Here is a 20,940-nt window from a genome sequence, read left to right as displayed (position 1 = left end):
AGAAATAGAGGATACTAGTGTTTTAGGGGTATAAGGTATACAGCTTCACTTTACTGTATGTTTTTCCGTTGGTATTAAGAAACTGTTCAATTTAACACATACTGAACACTAACAATACACAGTTAAAATGAAATTGTAAATAAAATAAGCAATGCACATTCCATTCTGTTCAATCCAGTTTTATAGAGGTTTACTGTACGAGCTATTCCTTGAGTCAAAACTAGACAACCTTGGTATCAAGTTTAATGACAATTCTGACAAATGTTGTACTGTGTATAAAACACACAGGTTCCATGGATCAGATTTACAACCAGTTTACTCCCTATTTCTTTCCTTTCTGTGAAAAAATAAATAAATAATTAGACGACTGTGGTTATATAGGAATGCCTTTGAGGTTTAGACGTATTTGTGCTGAAAATGAAGTGTGTAAGAATACGTCTTACCCTCTGCAGACTTCGGTTATAGGCATTGTAAAATGATATGGCACTGGAAGTTTCTTGTGGATTGTCAGGGGGATGCTTAAATGTTTTTTGTTCATCATCTTCCTGCCGTCAAAGAACAACATGTTACAGTCACAATGGCATCTTTCACATTAAAATGGGCCTGCATTGTGCTGATACAAACCAGGGTTAAAGCTTTGTCCACGGGCACATGCCCCGGCCTAATTGGTCCTCCCTCTAATAATGACAACACTTGATCCGGCAACAGGAAAGACTCATTGTACCAACTCTCAAATTCTGCACCCAAAAAAAGAAGATAAATGGCTTCAGCAAAAGACTAGCTTATATAAATTGATACAAGTTATCTTTATTATTGAGACAGAATAAATATCAATGCATGTGGATGTGCTGTGTAAAGTAAATACATTTAAGTACATTTAACTTGTGACTTACCTGTTGGTCTTATTTGATAAAAAAATAGAGGGAACTTTTAAGTATTCACCTGTTAGGAGGCGTATACGGCACTGATTCACCAGATGCTGACAGTAACTAACTTCTGCTTTTGTGCTGTTGTACTCCTCGTAGGTTTTTCTGTATACGTTTTTCAGCTCTCTTAGCTGCATCACTAGAGACAGCTCGGCCTCTTCCATCACATGCTCCCCTTCTGCACTCACAAACTGCCCTGTGTACCAGCAATCACATTCACTTCTCCAGGATTATCACATTCCATTCAAAATGTTTTTTTTGTTCATTTTTCTACAGTAGAATATATGTAGATATATAGCATATGCGGTTCTTACCCTGACTCTGTCCTCTGTATTGTTGTAGTAAAGACGCAATGCTGTCCATATCCCGTTTAGTCGCATTGATGACATCTGTGAGTGTGTGTAACCGGGACCTGCGCTCCAACAGGACCGCTTTGTTTTCCTTCAGTATACGGTTAATCTCACTTCCCCTATCTGCCTTGAAATCCTCAAACGCATCAGCCTTGGGTGGAGGGGAGCTGAGAATAGAGGAAGCCTTTTTTATTAAATGACATTGGCCTATATGTATTATTTTCTTGCATTGGCACAGTCAGTTTAAAATTATGACAATGACTCTCTTCGGCAGAGGTCTCCAAGTTCACTGCACCTGCCAGCTTCTGTGAGGTTGTGCACAGTTCTTTGTTGCTCTTCAGAAGCATGTTGTTGGGATTCTTGTGTGACCATGTTTGATTCACTCATTTGATTCAAGGACTGTTCAGCCCCGCTTCTACAGTCCGTTGGTATCGGGTTCAATGCTGATTCCCTTCTGCACAAGAGGATTTTTTATATTTTATGAAGGGTTTCAATCTATTAGTCTATTTTAACATTATTTAAACTGTTATTTTTCATCTTTTTTGTATTAAGACCTTAACAGGATTTACCTTAAGTAAATCTGTGAAGTTTAAATAACAATTTAGTTTCGTTAAGAGTTTTGTTGTTTACATAACTTTGTTATATAACAAGTGTCACTGAACTCTGGGTAGATTCAGTCACTTTCAACAAACATTATGACATGATCAAACTTCTTACCGTACCATTGCTTTAACCCACAGTCTGACCATATGTGATTTCATACACAAACTATTTAGCCATATATTACAGTTTTGTACTACTATTTGTAGTATCTAGCTGTCTAACACCCCTTCTAACAACAAGGTTGGTCTGGCCTGATATTAGTTGGTTTCTGATGGTCTAACTGGTAGACTAGTCTGGTGGACTATATTTAAAGTTTTGACACACAGTAAATTTAACCATGATTCTGACCTGCTTGTTCGTTTTTGTTTTGTTGGTTTACGTGATACATCTTGTTGATGCCTCTGTGAAGAGTCAGCTAACCCAAGCCCATACCCAGATCTCGTATCCACCTCTCCTACAGTAGATGAAGAGTCCTGCATCTGTAACACAGTTAATTGAGTATATGATATCATTGTCTACCTTTGATGTCCTAACTATTATTGTCCATCAAAATGCTGTGTATAACATCACTGACTTCTGCAACAAAGGATGGTGGTGTGATCTTGGCTTTCTCTACCAGAGTATTTTTGAGTTGGAGTTGTTCTCTCAGTTTCTCTTCTTTCTCCCTATTTAAAACATACAGATTTGAAACCCTGGACCACAAAACCTGTCTTAAGTAGCACGGTAATATGTGTGGCAATAGCCAACAAAACATAGTATGGGTCAAAATTATCGATTTTCTTTTATGCCAAAAATCATTGGGATATCAATTAAAGATCTTGTTCCATGAAGAAATTTCCTACCGTAAATGTATCAAAACTTGTAAGTGGATGCAGCAAAACTGCTACAAACACGCCTACAAACTTCTCTCCCTGCTGCCCACTATTTGGGAATTGCCCACTCAAGTTTGGTATTTATGTAAAGCTTAGAATTTCAGCTTTCGGGTTCTTTAAATCTCCACAATGTCATTACAACAGTAAACCAATATAGAGCGTTTAAACAAACCGGTTTCTGCTTTGCAACGGCCTGCTACAGCGCCTCTGATGGACAACTTTAACTTCTTAATGCTTCGATTTTTTTGCACCCTCAGATTCCAGAGTTTATTTATTCAGATTTCAGATAATGTATATATCTCAATTTCGAAGTATTGACCCAGAAGACTGGTTTCGTTGTCCAGAGTCAAATTTATGCACAATAGTTACGTGGTAAACCAAAATATCATTGTTACTAAAGTTTACTTACAGCACTACTTTTTTGAACTCGGCAAACACTTCTTGGATTTGAGTAACGTTAACAATCTGAAATAATCATTTATTTTCAGTTATATTATTCAAAATTTTAACAAAAGACAAAGAAAACTACAAAAGATATAATATGAGTGATATAAAGCTGCAAAATGTAACCAATGATTTTTACCGGAATGTCATTCAGGGATCCTGAAAGGTATCTCTGCACCTGACTCTTCACTTCTGCTACCTGTGTCTCTGACAGGATCTCATTAAAAACCCCAACACGATAAGTCTATGAAAAAGGACAAAAAGGTGAATCAAACTCATAGCTTATGTAGTCTTAAAAGATCACAAAGCCTTTCTGGTCTATCAAGGAAGTGTTTTTTTGTGTTGTCAACATCAGATTTTAGGTTAAGCTCATAGATGTATACAAGAATGACACATGGACTCACCAGTGTGTTATACGTTGATAGCTCCTCCTTAAGAAACTGGATTTCTTTCTGAAGTTTTTTAACTTGAAGCTTGACAAACAGTCACACACAGTTTTCATCATTAACTGAATTGATATTCTGCATTTGCTCTAAAATATTTTCCACATTTCAAAGTTCCAACAAGAATAGATTTTTAGTAAGAGAAAATATATTTTCATGTAAATTAACACAAACTTACCACAGGGTCTATATGTTCATTGATTGATGGTTTAGTCTGAACACATTTCATTCTGGAGGCAAAGCGAAGTGTTGAAAGCTGCCAAAGGAAACACAAAGTTACATGATTTGGAGACATAAGCAAAGTATCTCACTGAATTTACAACCACATTAATCCACCAGATCTTAATAAGAAACAATATTTCACCGTCTCCTCCATTTGTGAGGATTCCCCATATATGTTGGCCACAAGCACCGTGTTACAGTTTCCTCCTGTGTAGACATTTTCAGAGATGTGATCTATAGGTCTGTACATCTTGAGTTCCAAAATTTCACAAATGTTAAAAATAAATGTATTAACATGTTCAGAAGATGTTCAGTGGTTTATTTATGTTCATTTATATTAAGTCTGCGTATAAAAAAGTATAAGTATAAAAAAAGACTTAAAATGTTCAATACTGGCATCATTGGGCACAGAGAAACTATAGACGGTTTCATTGGACGCCTGGCCCAAAGTTAACTTCTGGATATGTTTGTTTATCGATCTGGCTAGTGGCTTATAATATAACTATATATATTTTAATCCACATATATTTATATCAATATAATCAATATCATTGAATGGGTTGTGTAACTTTGTCACATTTAGGTTCTTCTACTGGTAACCCAAAATAATACTGGGTATCTTGCTATAAGGACTCTATTCTTTACAGATGTGTACCGGAAGTTAAGTTTGGTGCACAAAAGTGCATGCACAGTCACGTTTGTTTTCGTTGTTGCTTCAAAACCGTCTATAATCCACCACTGTGGGTTTTGGTGAACTACTGAAATTCTGTCATTTTGGGAACATACTGACCTAGTGAGTCTTTAAGAGCATGAGTAAGTTTGCTCTGTCTGAAGGGAACGTGTTCCCTGCGACTATCAGCTAGAGCCAAGATTGCCTGTTCCAGGAAAGAAAGGGACTTGTTGATATACATGGCCTCCCTTTGGACTTGCCCCTCTGACTGGAGTAAGAGAAAAAAATATATAAACATCGGAGGAGCTTGCCAAGATTAACACACCACTGCAAACTATACTGGACTTTGAAACAGAACAAATGTTTCCGGTTTCTAGTTTACCACTTTCTAATAATTCATTGTATGATCAATGATAAAAATCTGACCCCAGTTTTGCTAAGTCTTTCAGATCCGGCCAGGTCCACCAGGTTCAGTTTGGAAGTGATGTATTTTGCATCTGACAGCGTCCGCGACCGTGACTGCGGTACATCGATTTTGTTATGTTTTTAATATTTTAATCAGGAAAGTTAGGGTCTTGCACATACAGTCCGAAATTTTCGTATGCGTTTATTCGTATTTGGCGCTTGTTTGTCTCTGAATTGTCAAAACACCTCTCAAAATGCTTGCTTTGGATGCAAAAAAAACGCAGAAAATCAAACCCGGTCTGAATTTTTTTATGACCGACGAAAATATCGGAGGAAGTGTGCAAATGTAATTGACACAACGTGAGGTCGTATTTATTTTTTAACGTGCAGAAATTTCGGACGCAAATTTCGGAATCAATGTGCAAAGGCCTTAAGAGTCAGTGAAGGGGTGTCAATGATTTACCTCAATGTGGATGGTAAATATGCAATGAGACCTTGAGGAATTCTTATTAAGAGCATGTTCTCCAATTATTCTGTTCATCTCCCCCTGTCAGCACAGATGGCAATGTTATATGACAGATGGGCATATTTTAATTTAAACATGTAAAGAAAATATCACTTGTATTTACAAGAGCAGTTATTTTTATCATGTGGTAAAAACATGTTTACCAAACGAAACCGTTGAAGGTTAAAGTATCTAGATATCAAATTGTTTTTCATTAGTCAATTTGTCAACAGCAGAGCTAAAAGATAAGAAAAGCCCTTTGCCCCTAACAGACCTTTTGGCAAACACAACCAATTATTGCTTCTGTTGCCTGGATATAGACTATTTTATTGCTTAAATGAATATGCATTCATCTTTTATTCTACAGTAAAGCCAGAATAAAATAATAATAATACATTACCATATTATTATATCCTAAATATACACTCTACAAATATTTACCCACCTCTTACCTCAAAAAGCAGATTAAGAGCCTCTTCTTCATTGTGAACCAGATGTAAAGTCAGGCCTTTAATTGAGACTCCGCCCCCTGGTTCTTCTACCACACCTAATGTCCAGTTATTAACACCCTTTCCCCGCTTTAAGGCCGACAAAAGGTCTACCAAAGTCTCATTGTAGATTTCTAGAAAGGAGAGATGCACAGAGAACGTTTGGTCTGACCGATGTTCCACCTCATGAAAGACCTGAGGACATGAGCAATGGATAAGTTGTGGTAACAGCTGCCATATTGACAATAAATTCATCATGGATGTCAATCACCTGCTGTAGAACACGAGGTATGATGCCTCTCTGTTTGTACGCTTCTGCTGCTCCCGTCATAGTGTATGTTTTTCCTGCCCCAGTCTGTCCAAAGCACATAATTGTACCTAATAACACAAAATGAAGAACTAACATCAGTAACACATCAGTACTGCAAGTATAATCTGCTTGTGAGTGTTAGTCATTTACAATTTATTGTGTGCTTTGGAGTAACGAACCATTATAGCCCTCAAAGGCTCCTAGAACAACGCTCTGAGCAACACAATCATACACCTCCTCCTGAGACACATTGTGCAGCACCCCGTTCAGTTTAAACAGCCAAGAGTTGAGCTGAATGTTGCTCGTTCCTTTCTTGGAGTCCTTCCTCCACCTTACACTCAAAGTCTTAGAGACAGAGAAAAAACAGGTCATAACAATCATTCAATATTCAATCCATAACATATAACAGAAGGCCTGTGCGTTCTCTGGGTATGTTTGTGGAGTTACCTGCTGGTCAGGTGAGCATTCAATGAGCTCATGTGCAAAATTGGCTGTGGGTCGAATGCGAACATACACCTTCACTGGGCTGGCCTGGGTGTTCATCGTTCCTAAAAAGCAAGGTATCCCCTCACACCTCAACAAAAAATGCTTTTGAAGGAATAAGTTGTCTAATAAATTATCTAGACAGAGAGAAAAGTTTGTGTAGCAAAAAAGTGCAGCCCGACCTTTTGGGTCCGTCGCAGAGCTGTTTCCGGATAGTTAGTGTTGATACGGTTGTCTTGACAACAATCCTACGGCATACGCAACGTAAACTCAGTTTTTATCTGCGTTTCTAAAACGTTAGTTTTGAAATACTTCACATTAGTTTTAACAAGCAAACTGTTTTAAAACATTTTAATATTTAAAAAAAATCTCAAAATAATGCAAAATCCCCGATAACGTATGCTTAGCATGGGTAAAATATTTTAACCTGGATTATATTAATAAAACACATTTTTAAAGTATATGTACTCAGTTACACCGTTTCCTAAAGCCCTTAAAACTGCTGTGATTGGTGCGCTGTTGAGTGTCTGTCTGTGGCTCCTCCCTTTGACTGTAATGTGAAAGGATTATGTCATAAATCTCAATTACTACAGATCTGTAGTCTGAGATACATTCACTGATGCTGTGTAAATTACAGTGCACTGAAAATGACAAAAGTGCTGTTCATTTTCGTTTTCTGTGTCTGTTTGGTTCTCTCGGCACAGAAAGAAAGGGTATGTAAAATGTTTTTCCTTTCAGACAAGTTTAGCATATTTAGGTTAAGTAACTCATTTGCATTGTAGCATCTTAACAAAGTGATCATTTTGCTCTGAATAGCCTAGAAAGAAGTTGCTCAGTGTAAATATACATTATGGATAAAGATTAGAACAATCCTCGAAAATCCTAGATGTGTTCTTCCTTATCATCTTAAAATTCAAGTATGTCTATTTTTTGTGAAGTTATTAGTGTAAAGGCCTAAAAATTCTTTTCCCACTCAGAGAAACGTTTCTGTGAACAAAGGCATATTTTTATCATCCAGCGGTAAAGAGCTCAATTTCACCATGAATAGGAGCAGCCATGAACCGGTAAGTGCCATTTTCGCTGTAAACTATTACAACCTGAATACAAAATAGCATACTTAATAAGATATGTTGAATTAAATCCTGCAACATTGCTGAAATTCTAATTTATATGATTTTTTTATTTATGTGATTTCCTTCCACAACAGATTTTTAACGACACGTCTTTTAATAAAACATGCTTAAATGACACCGATAAATCAGAGGTAATGTCTATTTTGGGGTTTATATTAAACGAAATATGAGCTAGTATGTTCTATTTACGTATAGTGTGTTTAGATAGGCCTACATATAGTATGTTCAGACAGTTTCCGACACTTCTGGTGTGTAGACTATAATTTGATATGCAAAAGAGCATTGTAACGATAGAGTTTAGCCACTAGATGGAGGCATGGAGTCAGGTTATATACTGTAGTTTGTTATGCTTCATTTAGCAACAATGTGTGATGTAGGGGTTTTAAATTGTCCCATTGTTCCTCACAAATCTCTGAATTCATGAACATAATACAGTAATCTATTGTTTTGTAAAAATTTGTTTAATGAATTTTGATATGTTTCTCATTCTTCTTTCGACAGACACAATGGTCAGAAAAATTAACTCAAAAAACTCAAGTCACTGAAGTGGTAAATTGATGTTTCACACTATTTTAACCCCAGTCATATATGGTAAAATAAATAATTGATTTATGAAGGTTATTTGTGAAAGTTTATATTGTTGATATTTCTATCAGATAAAGAACAAGTAATGCAACTGGAAAACAGGCTGTTCCAGTATCAACAATGTACGAAGATAAAGCCTTTGTAATTTAAAGTAACCACACTGTACCACAGCTAAAAGAAGACGTGCAATTTATGATGTACATAACAGATTGCGCAATACTGGATACATTATAAACATTCTTATAATTGTACTGATGTTTATTATTAAAATGAAAAAAATAATTTGAGGATTTTTTTTGTTATTGCCTCCAGATCAGTCTAAATAACCATGAATACCTGATTGTAATAGGAATAATAATAATTATAAACATATTATTTGTTTTTATCATAACCTGAAAACCACATGTAATAACCAGTTAGAAAATCCCCAAATTGATCTGTCTGCATGTGCAAGATCAAGAACATCTGATTTATAATCTCTCGACCAAAGCTTTATGTTTGGCCATGTGTTATAGATAGTAGGTAAAAAAACTCAAATATGTTTATATTTCAAAATTGTCCGTAGGGTGTGAGTGCGTGAGTGAATAAGTGAATGAGTGAGTGTGTGTGCCCTGCGATGGGTTGGCACTCCATCCAGGGTGTATCCTGCCTTGATGCCCGATGACTCCTGAGATAGGCGCAGGCTCCCCGTGACCCGAGGTAGTTCGGATAAGCGGTAGAAAATGGAATGGAATGGAATGTTTATATTTCATATTAAATATGTATTTTCTCAGTTTATTTATTTCTTTATTTGGAAATAATGCATTGACCAAGCTTCCGATCCATACATGATCGTGAGAAAGGATTTGCATCTGCATGGTTAGTACTGTCATGGTTAAGATGGGATAACCAAACCAATCCAGCAAATACATTTTAGGGATTATTCTAACATGCCCCTAATCTAATTTGACCTGGGACAAAGGAGACTAGTGATCGGCTGCCTATAGTCCACACATACAAGCATAATAGATTGCCCAAAAAAAGATATACAGTTTATTTCCTTAGAAAAGGGATTTTAAGATTAAGAAAGGTGTTTTGTCACTGTTTAGGCAATGCAAAATATTCCATTATATTGTCTGTTAAATGTATTCATCCACACATTAAGAAAAGACATGAAACAAACTTTTTTTTTAATTATTCTAAACTTTCAACTAAATTCTAAAATTCTCTTTGAATAATTTTGCATTAGTAGAATATTACAAGTTATTGGGGCTAAAATATCCATTCACCCATCCTTCAATCCCACTTATCATCTTCAGGCTTGCGGAATATTTGATTTTTTATAACAGACACTTTTCATATTTTCACATTTAGTACTAAAGCTCTTTAGTAAATTACTCAATCTTGTGTAGGCTTGTGTCAAATCTGTGACATGTCGGTCAAGTGCTGCAAAAACTGGACCACAAACCGGCCCTCAGGCACAGTGAGAAAAGAACAGAAAGGACAGAGAAGAAAAGAAGAGTGTTCAAAGAAAATAGAGGGTCCTGGAGGAGGTACTGATGCATTCTTAGACCAGCATCTCTACTCCTCTCTTCAGCATGTAATGAGCTTAATCACACGGTCTTGCCTTGCCCATGTCAGTACAAAGGGGTCAATCGCTTGGATTATCACACTCGACTTTGACATCACAATCCGTTGCACCTCTTTGTGTTTTTCAGCTCTTTTTGTAAAACAATTTGAACCCTTTGTAGTCTCTTTGGACAATGTGATTTTTTTATCTAGTACTGTAGATAATTGGTTCACACTGTCAAACATGGATTATAATTCATTTCATCTTTACTGTGTGTAAGGCTGTGTAAGGTTAGAGAGTTTGGGGGTGGGTGGTAACGTTTGGGTTTGAAACAAGGTTTTATCCTTGTTACCATTGGAATAAACTCCAATGCCACGATCTAACAATAAGGTCGCTGACGATGGAACATCAGCACGGCCACTGCAAGAGGGAAGAGCACTGGTGGATACCCTCATTAAGGTAAATTGATGTTTTCCAGTCTTAGTAATTTAATTAGCTATCTTTATCATTTATATAAAAAACCTCCACAACTGTGTTGTTTTAGATGTAAATGATAATGGAGCTATTATCTGAAAATGTATTGTAATGTTCTAATTCCCTAATTCATTTATTATTTATTGTCAAATACAAATATGTTTTCCTAAAACTGTTATCAAGATAAAGAATGAGATTACATGAAGTAAATTACAATATACAAAATATTGGTATCCAAGCGTAAGAAGTAAAAGCAGAGTATGTGTCCTCATTTCCCCTTATTTGCAGGCATCAAAATGAAAGCATCTTATAATAGTGTTTTCCTCAAGCCTTAGGGTGAAAAAGCACTCTCTGAGAAGAAATGGTTCACTGCTTGCTTTTCTCTATTGGAGAAATGTGTCAATACACTGTGTAACTTGTATGAAATTAACTTTTCTATTCTGTTATTAACCTTAAAGGCAGATTTTTATCATTTAGGCAATCTAATATGTCCTCAAACATATTTCTACAGAGCTTTTCACAGTACCGTATTGTATCAAGGCATGCTTTAGAAGATACAGGACCGAAGTATATGCATAGTATATGCAAGTATATGCTATTTCATACATATGCATGTATGAAATAGCCTATATAAGATATATGGAAAAAATACAAGCACCTTAGCTGTTCCAACCGCAAAAACAAGACCTTTGAATGGTGTTTTAAAAAAAAGGCTTTGTGTACATTTTTTATGTGTTTTTCGTAGGAGCAATCACTTAACAAAAGTTGTCTGCATGAGGGTTAGATTGTTGCAAGAATGTTAATTGTATATGTATAATGTAAGCTCTAATGCACATCTAATTGCAATCATAGATACATGTATTAAAAAAATACAAAACAGAGTAACTGCAAGGTTTTAAGTTAGACCATTATATTAAGTTACATCTGTCAATTGTAATATCTTTACCCTAAACCCAACATCAGCAAACTCATTATTAACATAATATTACGGTCAGAGAAGAACAACATATTGACTAATAAAAAAAAGATTTAGCAGAAGCTCTACGTGGTTTAGATAGCATGCTCTAAAGAATGATCCAAAGATTCCAGAGCTTATCCTGAAATAGCATTCTTGTGGCAAGCAGATTATCCATATTATTTGTAATTTATGCTTATCATTCGTCTAGGCATAAAAATGTTTGACAAGATAAAAACATATGTAATAATATGTTACATGTTAAAGAGATAGTTCATCCCGACATTGTTATCATCATTAACTCACCCTCAGGTTGTAAGAAACCTGTTTACATTTGTTTGTTTTGCTAAACACTGTGGGAGTCAATGGGGGATGAGATCAGTTTGTTACTGACATTCTTACAAATATCTTCCATTGTGTTTAGTGGAACAAAGAAATGTATACAGGTTTGGAACAATCTGAGGGTGAGTAAATGATGACAGCGTTAAAAAAAATTGGTGAACTTCCCCTTTAAAGTCAGTTGATGTGCCAAAGAACTCATAACACCAAGGCACTCAAAATGTAGTGAAAGATTAAAAAGACTTTAAAAACATTTGTGACTTGTATATATAATAATGTAATAATATGTGAGAATGCTATGCGAGAATAAAGGCTTTTAACTTTCATTTCATTATCGAGTGCCTTTGCGTTATTAGTTGATCTTGATGAATTAAGAAATCTTGTATCCAAAGAGCACCGATTTATGGACTTTTTGTACCCCAGTAGCATTATTTGCATTTTATTGATACATAGTTGATGTGATCTGACTCAGGTGGTTGCATGTTATCGGCACCTGGCTTCCTGTGTTGGAGGCTACACTGATAGCTCCAGTCTCCGGCGTGATCTCCAGCAGACAAGAGAACGGGCCCAGACTCTCGCGCTGTCTTGCCGTAACCACCTGACAGCTCGGCTAAGGGATAAAACCTTACCAGAAGATGAAAGGAAAGAAACCGAACGCCTGTGGGTGGCGTTCTCCACATGCCTTGAGCTCTTACATACAGACATGTGTAAAGTTTTCAACCTGGTCAAGTACTTTTCCCCTGCTTGCAACAGTACCATGGTACAAACAGGCATACAGGGTAAGGAGGTCTAACTACAGGTATAACTTATTTACTTTATATATATCCCTGATATCAACATGACTACTGGAGATAGCCTTTAGAATAAAAAATAATAGATTGTTAAATAAATCTGTTTGGTAGAGCAGTGCTTCAACAACTCCAGGAAAAATATAGTAATAAAAGTAAAAAGTATTGGCTAAGAATGGCTCATCATCATTCAATGTATGTTATTTTAGATAATGCTTCTTCCATACATTTTTCAGCCATTAAAAATGTCACTAGATCAGATAAAACTTATAACAAAACATAACTCTACCTGAAGTCTGACAAGTAATAGCTTTTGTTTCTAAACAGGGGGGACGACAGAGGTGGCAGCACGGGCTTTGAGTCTGCCTGACCTGCAGGAGACTAATAATGAAGCCCAGACGTCCAGCATGGAGGGTCAGGAGCAGTGTCAGCTGGAGCAGGAGATTGCACAAGTGGACCGTACTCTGGAGGACATGGAGCTGAAGGTCAATGTGCTGCGATGGACAGTGGAAGCACAGGGACCTCAGTATGCAGACCCTGTCAGTACTGACAGCACATCTTTAGCACTGCTGTCTGTCAACGAAGAGGCAGCCGAACGCTTTTGTAATCATAGCCAGATGTTTGTGGCAATGATATTCTGCGCTGTGGCGATTTTTGCCGTGTTGCTGTCGGTTTGTGTGGTGTTAATGGCATGAAGTGTTATAACATGAACTATTTGTGATGTGTAGGCAGTCAGGAGAACTGGGAATATTTCTTTTTTGAGGTCACATCAGTTGTGACTGGCCAAACGTCAACAGTGCACATTGCAGTAGTGATTTGCAATAATTAAGAAGTTGCTTACTTTTGCTCTCAACAGAATTGAATCTATTGAATCTCTCGATTTTAAGAATTGAATTTAGTCTGATATTTCCATTGGGGACAATTAGAATGTCCCTGTTTGTCAATATGCTGTATAAAGTCTCGGAAAAGGAGATGAGACCATTTCAAAATCATTTTTCATTTTTATGAATTTACTATTTCTAGGAACATTTTTAGGTAAAATGGTTTTCGTTTCCTTTTGTGACCGACTAACCATATTTCTCCCAAAATTCAAATAGAAAAAATTTCCATTTGCATTTATCTGCAGAAAATTAAAACTGGAGAAACAGTTCAAAATAACAGGAAAGATGCTCTGTATTTTTTCAGACCTCAAATACTGCAAAGAAAACAAGATCATATTCAATTTTAAGCAGTACAACATTCATGTTTGTACGTGCATTTAAGAAAAGTTTTTTATGTGATAACATCCATTTTTATCACAGTTTTCATGTGTGTGTCATGCTGTAAATCTTTCACATTGATGTTGGATGACTTTAGGTCACTCCTGATGTTCGATTTTGTTGAAATTCAACAGACAGTGGACTGGAATGATTACGAAACATCTAGAAAGGTTGATTAATTTTTTTTTTTCTGCTGAATTTTCTTTTATCAATGCAAAATGTTCTCTGTAGAGTTGAAGTTAATTATAGTTAGGTATTAAATAGAAAAGTAAGGCCCCCATTTAGATGTTAAATAGTGTGTGTTTGTGCATAAACACAAGTCTTATTTACTTTATGTGCTGTGTTGACAGTAAACACTTTTCATAGTCAACACACAGTCATTTAGTATTTATTGCTTTATGTGCATGTCTTTATATATTATTTTGACATTTTTGGTCTTGATTAAGTGTAATGCGTACTTACATTTATGTTGTGACTTACCATGCATAATTTTATGTGCAAAAACTCTGTGAAAAATGTCAGTAGACTTATTTGAAACCAAGTGGTTTGATAATTTACCAACTTCATTTTATACTGTAAATATAATACTGTTTAAATAAAATGTCATGGCTTAATAAGGTCTCTCTCATGTGAAAAAAACAATAACTCCAGAATTCAGAGATTGTATACGTTTTTTTACTCCGTTGAGATATAAAAGACAACTGCAGTTTATTTTATTCTAAAGGTTATTTATTTATCATAGTTTAACTATCTAGTATGGGAAGGTTAATATTCTTGCTTGCTTAATATTGTCTGCAGTGCATCAAGCTATATGGAATCAGCACAGAACAGTACAGAAAATCACACATTGTTTTTCAAATAGGTACATTTATAAAATAAACAGACTGTTTATTTTGTGGCAAGATAACTCAGTCATGCAGCATTAAACATTCTGATGCTTAAAGTTTCACCATACATACAAAAGTATGAGACAGGTGATAGAGGCAGTAATAAAAAAATATGTGAAGCTTTATGTAAAATACAGTAACAGTAAATGTCAATTATATCAATATAAATGTAAAATATATATATGTATTACTGTATCTGACTTATATAGGCCTGTACATAGTAAATGAATTGAATATTTTGTGAGAAAATTTCTAAATAAAATGTCTTAAAAATTAAAAGAAGAAATCATGAAATGACAATAAATTAAACATTTAAGGCTTAAATTTAGAACGTATCTATGTGTACTGACACATTTATATCCTTAAAGAGATTGTATAAACAAGGTACATTTCCACATATAACAGCCTCTTTTCAAAATCTCAGAGTTAACCAGTTTAAATCAAATAAACCTGAAACCATCTCAGTGCAGCAACTTTCATAAAACCTAAGCACATTAACGTTCATTCTCATATATTCACGGAGCATATTATTTACGAGCACTATCTGCCATTCTATAAGCTCTCTCTCAGACTAGTTAACATTTGTTCACGTTTTTACTCATTGATGTGTTAAGCGTCACCTAGTGGAGTCATGACGCTTGGTTCAGGTAAAAAAAAGGAACACTTTTATTTCCATCACAACCCCTGTTGCCACAATTCCTACAAACGCATTCTGTACAAGTCTAGGCACAGCTCATGTGCTTCCAAGAGTTTTGTGGGGATTTGACAGTGGGCTCTCTGCCAGTGCTACATCTCTTGCAACTGGCAACAAATCTTCAACAATAACACAATTTTCCAGAATAATATGTGAACCAACTCCATCCAGGGTGTATCCTGCCTTGATGCCCGATGACTCCTGAGATAGGCGCAGGCTCCCCGTGACCCGAGGTAGTTTGGATAAGCGGTAGAAAATGTAATGGAATATGTAAACCATCTTATTTGTGAATCACTGCTTCTTTTTTCAGGGTGTAGCCCATTTATCCACATTTTCAAAAAAAGGTCTTGCTTTTCCTAACACTTTGATTAAACACGAGGGCTATGGATTTATGTCCATCCCTGAGTAATAAAAAAGTTGCTGATAACCTGCAGTAACCTTAGTCCAATCTACATTCTGCTGCTCTACTTTCCAGCACCAAACCAAGTCTTTTCATCCTTCTTTTTCAGCGGCATCACTTTCAGCATCACACATCTCTGCATCAAGCAGAGATGCTTCATGCACTTTCACCTCATCTCTGTTTTTACTTTGCCAACACTCACTTGCAACTCTTTTTCCTGTGCCTTTGGTCCTTCACTGTCATCAAGTACCAGGTGAAGGGCATTTAACTCTAAAAACTATGCTGCATTTGTGTTCAATGCAGCTTTGTAACCTTGTCATCAAGCTGAGCTTTGAACTCATCAAAACTGTATTTTAACTCTTCATAATGGTTTTGTAGACCCCTCAGCTTTCTTTCCCTAACCTTTATGTCTGTCTTGGTTCACAATTAAGAGAGATAAGCAAGCATCCATGCAACCCACCTTGCATCAGTTTTCTTCCTATTCAGATTTTTGCCCCATCCCTTTTTGATATCATTACCTCCCCATTGATCATCATTTTGGACCTTAATGTCATATTGAGCAACAATTTCTGTCTCTGCTTTTTTCTATCTTCAAGCATTGTCTTAGCTGGTCTGACAAATCCACAATCTCAGACATTGTAACAACAGGCACACAAAAAATAGGAGAAATTCATTACAAATATTCTGTATTATCCCGTTATCTAAATTATACATGACATACCCCAAAGTTGATAAACGGAGGAGCCATTTCGAGAACTTTCGAACTTTCACTGAGGTAAAAGAGTGACACATTCATTGTTTATTCTGTGACTGTCGCTCATGGATAGTTTATGTTGCTTTATCAATTTCTGAAAGTTGGTGTTTAAGAGTAGCTCGTTATTGGATGTGTAACGATTATCTACTGGATGTAGAATTGTACGTATTGTAGTTGTAAAATTACACTATAGTCGCACACTCTTCTTTCCTCCTACACTTTGACATTCGTTTGTACAACTTAAATAAACGAAATGACGTATTAACGTTTCAGCTCTTTATAAAGCGCCAACGTTTCGAAATCAAACTTCTTACATCAGACACGAACGAAAATCCACGTGCCGCTGCGCAGGCCGATCGGCGTAGTGCACCGAAGTACCGCGAGAGCGTTTTGAAAGCAGTGCTTTCGAAAAGCTCTCGCGATACTTTGATATCATCTGCCAATCGGCATACGCAATTGACGCATGACGTCGAACCCACCTAAAACATGAATCAGCTCTTTGATGTGTACGTCTTTACGTCATTGTTTACGCTCATTGTTACAGGAAGCTTGATAGAGGTGGTCAGATCTGTCACATCGAGAGACAAATTGGAGAAAAGTTTGGAATACTGCACAGTTATTATTAAAGCTATGTTCGAAGGCGCTTAATGGTCCAGTTATATCCAATTCTGCTGAAGTATTGAAAGTGTTAAAAAGTCCGTGTTTTGACTTTAGAGGACGAATAGGAGAAAAGCAAGATCATGCGGTCAAACCGGGTCACGTACTGCAGCGATGCAACAACATTTTAAAGTCATTCACGGATGGTGGCTCACATGAAGACTTGTTTTAGACGACTTTACTGTATAAGCTATCTTCAGGATCTGCAGGTTGAGATCGCTGTACAGCAAGATGGGATTTCGTCTTATTTCCGCGTTTGGAAGTCCACTTAACAGGATTAACGTTCATCATTATTCAAGTTCTCACACAAAGCTCGGTCTGCTTTTGAGAAGTTCACTGATGCTATTTAAAGGCAAGTATGTCTGTGCAATTATAACTAATGCACACTTATCTTCATTTGTAAACACATTGTGTTTTTATATGGACATAGGTTCGAATCTCAGGGAACAAACATACTGATGAACTGTATCACTTAAATTCATTGTATGTTACGTTCACCCCAGGGGGCAATCTTCCGGTCTCTGACGACAAACCAAGACGGAAGTGACTAAAACTGCAATTCATCGACTGGCCGCTAGAGGCTGGCTCCAAAACAGAGCAGAAACTAATTGAGCCCCATGTTTAAATGGCCAACTTTACAGCACAAAAAAACATGTTTACATCCTTGTACAAAAAATATGTTAGTCTTTATAGGTAATTTAGCAATTCATGACAACTGTGAGGAGGTGAATTGTTTTATAACTCATCCGTTTAGATTATTTTAAGACTTAAAATTCTGCAAATTACGTGCGTGTCCACTTGAGTGACAAGTGGTTTCAGCAACCAAGCGTCTCAGATCGCCTCTTTACCCATTTTCGATTATCCGGAAGTGACGCGCGAGCTAAAATGCGAGCTCCGCCTACATTTTTTCATATGAATGTGATATTTAATAAGTAAAATAAAAGGTTGTATAAGAAAATGTATTGAACTTTTAGAATCACTTTAGACTTTGTTTTTACTCTTCACAAACCTTCGGGTGACGTCGCGAACACTGTGTCCATATTTTATACAGTCTATGGTTAACCCTCTTTCAAATGAGTAAATGTCAAACATCTATACAGTATAGGGAGCATATTACTGTACATACTATTGTTTTAAATGTGCCTTTGTGTCAAGTTGGTTCGGAAGGAAATTAACTGGTTTCATTAGTGATCAGTTTTTATCTGCATTCTACTCACGTATTGTTTCTAATGACTTCTTTTCAGAACTAAGCACCTCAGTTAAAACTCTGCAGTATGACCAGACAAAATCAGACATTGCCAAATCCGGCAACAGGAAATTATACTTTGACACTCATGCAGTGGTTCAACTACTGGAGGACAGCGGTCAGATTTCTCTATGTTTATAATTTTGTGTTTTTTCTTTATTGTATGATGTATTGTGTGTGGTAATTGAAAAAATATGTATTTATCGATTTGTTTTGCAACAGTTTAGTTTAAAACAGTCCATGTGTCTATCATCACCGAAATGCTGTGTTTCTTTCTTTCAGCTTTTGCAACCCAGCAGGCAGAGGTCATTGTCAGGATGATGGTGAATATCACACATTCCAACATGGATGTCATGTACAGTGACATGGCTACCAAGACACAGCAAGTGGGTTTTTCATCATCATTCCATGCTGTTCTGGTTCTTTGAATAACCCATGACCGTCACTTTTGGCTCATGCGAGGTGAACCAGATCTGAGAGTGTATATCTTAACTTATAGAAACATAAGTTGGCTGAGTATAGCCTCAAGGAATACTTAAATGTTACTTGCACTAAGATTTTATTACTTTTACTTTACAGGAGATTATGTTACAGAAGGTCATGTCTCATATTGCTGCAGTGAAAAAGGACATGATCATTCTGGAGAAGAGTGAGTTCTCAACATTACTGGCAGAGAATGAGGTGAGACCTCTGTTTGGTTATTTTGCATAAGTGGCAATTCTAGGCCTCCACTGACTGTACTGTTTCTCATCAGTTTTTAGCATGTGTATGTCAAACAATCAAGATGTGTAGTCATGTCTCTTCATTTATGTCCATAATTATTTTTCAGAAAATCAAGGCTGAGCTTTTACAGCTAAAGACACAGCTTGTTGTGAGTATATGCAAAGTTTTACCGTTTCCGTTTATTGCACGTAACACTGCTCCATGCAACCAATGAACGAAGACCTATGTTGCCACTGGACTCTCTAGTGAGATACTTATTTGTCGTGCTGCAGGATGTGATGAACAAAAAGCGTGCAGACACCATTTTGGATATGAGTATTGAGAAAAGTCGAGTGAAAGAGATGGTAAGTTAAGCAAAATCAAAGACAGTTTGAACTTTGAAGGTTAAAATGCTTTAACCCTGATGTGTTGTTGTTGGTCCAGAGCGCAGAATATGAAAGGAAGATTCTTGAAACTAAGAATGAATTGATGGAAATGGTAAGGAAAATCTTCCAGTGTTCAGGAGTCAATTACATCTTTCTTGTACAATTATACTTTTTAACTGAGGTTTCTTTCTTAGCATTCTGAGCAAGATCGGCATATCACACAGACGAACATGAAAATCGACACAGAGGTTGCTGGCTTGAAGACTATGCTGGAGGCGCATAAACTGGATTCCATTAAATATCTTGCAGGTAAAAATATCAAGATCACATATATTCTTTTGCTAAATAAAAGTGTTAAAAATAAACCTTGTTCCACAAACAGAATAGAGAATTTCAATCACAATTGAATTTGATTGATATATTGATGATTCATTTTCTGTACTTTTTCTAGGTTCAATATTCACATGTCTCACAGTGGTACTTGGATTCTATCGCATATGGATGTAAATGTCAGGAGTTTTTTTTTCAGGTTCATGTTTTAGAAAGATGTGGTATTCACAGATATAAAGTGGAAGAAAATGTAGTTTTATTGCTTTATTAAGTTGTTTTAGTAGAAAACCTAATATTTTTATTTACCTAGGCCAACAGTGAAACATTCTGCATTAGGGTCATAAGGATCACATGTAATACAATCATACAGGATATACAATATATAAATCAAATATATATATTATATTTCCAAGATAAGAGAGTTTAAATTGGTTTGTGCCTTTGACAATTTTTGTCATTTTACCAAAGCTTTACCAAAGTGCATGTAACAAACTTTGCTTGTCATTTGTTCGTTCCTTCATAGTTCAAGTAATAGTTTGTGTTCATTTTTTCTAAATTATGTTGTTTAAAAACACTGCATAATATTACATAAAATGCCTAAAGTGATTTCAGGATGTCATACATTTATGAGCAGTAAACTAAGTACTGTTGCCAAAACACGTGTATACAGTTCATATGATTTGAATGACATATCAATTGCTTCTGTTTCTATGTAAGTCCTAATTATTATTTTGTATGTCATATTTCTGCAGCTCCACTAGCAATGCCAAGATCGGTTTAAATTCCAGGGAACAAATACGCTTTCAAAGAAAATGTATAATTTAATTGCATCTGCCAAATGTACAGATGATGATGTATATCAAAAATGTATTTATGTCATGCCTTTTGCTCTGAGAATTTATATGCACGAGAACAATTCCTTGTACAGGAATATTTATGTATTTGTTTCGTAATATTATTCTGATGTAAAAATAGTAATAAACAGCAGCTATAACTGATGTATGACTGTGTCATTTAGATGAACAAAAGTGAATCTTATGTTGCGTGGTAGAATAGGTTGTTTTACCGACAGTCTCCGGTA

The 20,940-nt window shown here is 36.0% G+C and overlaps 3 protein-coding genes across 5 annotated transcripts; 2 read left to right on the top strand and 1 right to left on the bottom strand.

The window, feature by feature from the left end:
• Window positions 1–163: 163 nt before the first annotated feature.
• On the bottom strand, window positions 164–7,189 carry kif9 (kinesin family member 9). 3 transcript variants are annotated; one of them, XM_056754420.1, is made up of 21 exons: window positions 6,904–7,187; window positions 6,686–6,786; window positions 6,418–6,583; window positions 6,200–6,306; window positions 5,893–6,123; window positions 5,399–5,482; window positions 4,957–5,049; window positions 4,651–4,798; window positions 4,003–4,067; window positions 3,817–3,894; window positions 3,600–3,668; window positions 3,335–3,439; window positions 3,161–3,216; window positions 2,454–2,544; window positions 2,228–2,358; window positions 1,572–1,730; window positions 1,241–1,443; window positions 943–1,122; window positions 625–737; window positions 444–545; window positions 164–337 (listed from the first exon to the last, which is right to left on the bottom strand). In XM_056754420.1, exons 2-21 carry the CDS (start codon window positions 6,779–6,781, stop codon window positions 323–325), a joined length of 2,292 nt encoding a protein of 763 aa, XP_056610398.1. In that variant the 5' UTR covers window positions 6,782–6,786; window positions 6,904–7,187; the 3' UTR covers window positions 164–322. The 3 variants fall into 3 exon arrangements, with proteins under 3 accessions (XP_056610398.1, XP_056610418.1, XP_056610409.1); XM_056754440.1 differs by lacking the exon at window positions 4,957–5,049 and having other exon boundaries at window positions 6,904–7,189; XM_056754431.1 differs by having other exon boundaries at window positions 6,686–7,188.
• An 85-nt stretch (window positions 7,190–7,274) lies between these two features.
• rgs9bp (regulator of G protein signaling 9 binding protein) lies at window positions 7,275–14,402 on the top strand. Its single transcript, XM_056756600.1, has 7 exons — window positions 7,275–7,434; window positions 7,699–7,785; window positions 7,929–7,985; window positions 8,356–8,403; window positions 9,005–10,447; window positions 12,229–12,535; window positions 12,872–14,402. Exons 5-7 carry the CDS (start codon window positions 10,358–10,360, stop codon window positions 13,237–13,239), a joined length of 765 nt encoding a protein of 254 aa, XP_056612578.1. The 5' UTR covers window positions 7,275–7,434; window positions 7,699–7,785; window positions 7,929–7,985; window positions 8,356–8,403; window positions 9,005–10,357; the 3' UTR covers window positions 13,240–14,402.
• A 2,654-nt stretch (window positions 14,403–17,056) lies between these two features.
• On the top strand, window positions 17,057–20,857 carry mcur1 (mitochondrial calcium uniporter regulator 1). Its single transcript, XM_056749124.1, has 9 exons — window positions 17,057–17,547; window positions 18,440–18,559; window positions 18,724–18,827; window positions 19,021–19,122; window positions 19,271–19,312; window positions 19,437–19,508; window positions 19,588–19,641; window positions 19,724–19,838; window positions 19,981–20,857. The coding sequence occupies exons 1-9, from the start codon at window positions 17,427–17,429 to the stop codon at window positions 20,034–20,036; spliced, it is 786 nt and encodes a 261-aa protein (XP_056605102.1). The 5' UTR covers window positions 17,057–17,426; the 3' UTR covers window positions 20,037–20,857.
• Window positions 20,858–20,940: the final 83 nt, after the last annotated feature.

This window comes from Triplophysa dalaica, chromosome 1 (assembly GCF_015846415.1).
Source record: "Triplophysa dalaica isolate WHDGS20190420 chromosome 1, ASM1584641v1, whole genome shotgun sequence".
NCBI classification, from domain to species: Eukaryota; Metazoa; Chordata; class Actinopteri; order Cypriniformes; family Nemacheilidae; genus Triplophysa; species Triplophysa dalaica.
The sequence above is the reverse complement of the archived record's forward strand: the minus strand, read 5'-3'. Positions and strand labels throughout refer to the sequence as shown.

Coding starts and splice junctions, on each gene's coding strand:
- kif9 (XM_056754431.1), bottom strand. CDS start 6,781: ATGAACACCCAGGCCAGCCCAGTGAAGGTGTATGTTCGCATTCGACCC. Junction 4,068..4,650: donor TGCTCTTAAAGACTCACTAG/GTCAGTATGTTC, acceptor ATGTCTACACAG/GAGGAAACTGTAACACGGTG. Junction 1,444..1,571: donor AACCTCACAGAAGCTGGCAG/GTGCAGTGAACT, acceptor CTCTATTCTCAG/CTCCCCTCCACCCAAGGCTG.
- rgs9bp (XM_056756600.1), top strand. CDS start 10,358: ATGCCACGATCTAACAATAAGGTCGCTGACGATGGAACATCAGCACGG. Junction 10,448..12,228: donor TGGTGGATACCCTCATTAAG/GTAAATTGATGT, acceptor GATCTGACTCAG/GTGGTTGCATGTTATCGGCA. Junction 12,536..12,871: donor GGTACAAACAGGCATACAGG/GTAAGGAGGTCT, acceptor GTTTCTAAACAG/GGGGGACGACAGAGGTGGCA.
- mcur1 (XM_056749124.1), top strand. CDS start 17,427: ATGGGATTTCGTCTTATTTCCGCGTTTGGAAGTCCACTTAACAGGATT. Junction 19,313..19,436: donor AGCTAAAGACACAGCTTGTT/GTGAGTATATGC, acceptor GTCGTGCTGCAG/GATGTGATGAACAAAAAGCG. Junction 19,509..19,587: donor AAAGTCGAGTGAAAGAGATG/GTAAGTTAAGCA, acceptor TTGTTGGTCCAG/AGCGCAGAATATGAAAGGAA.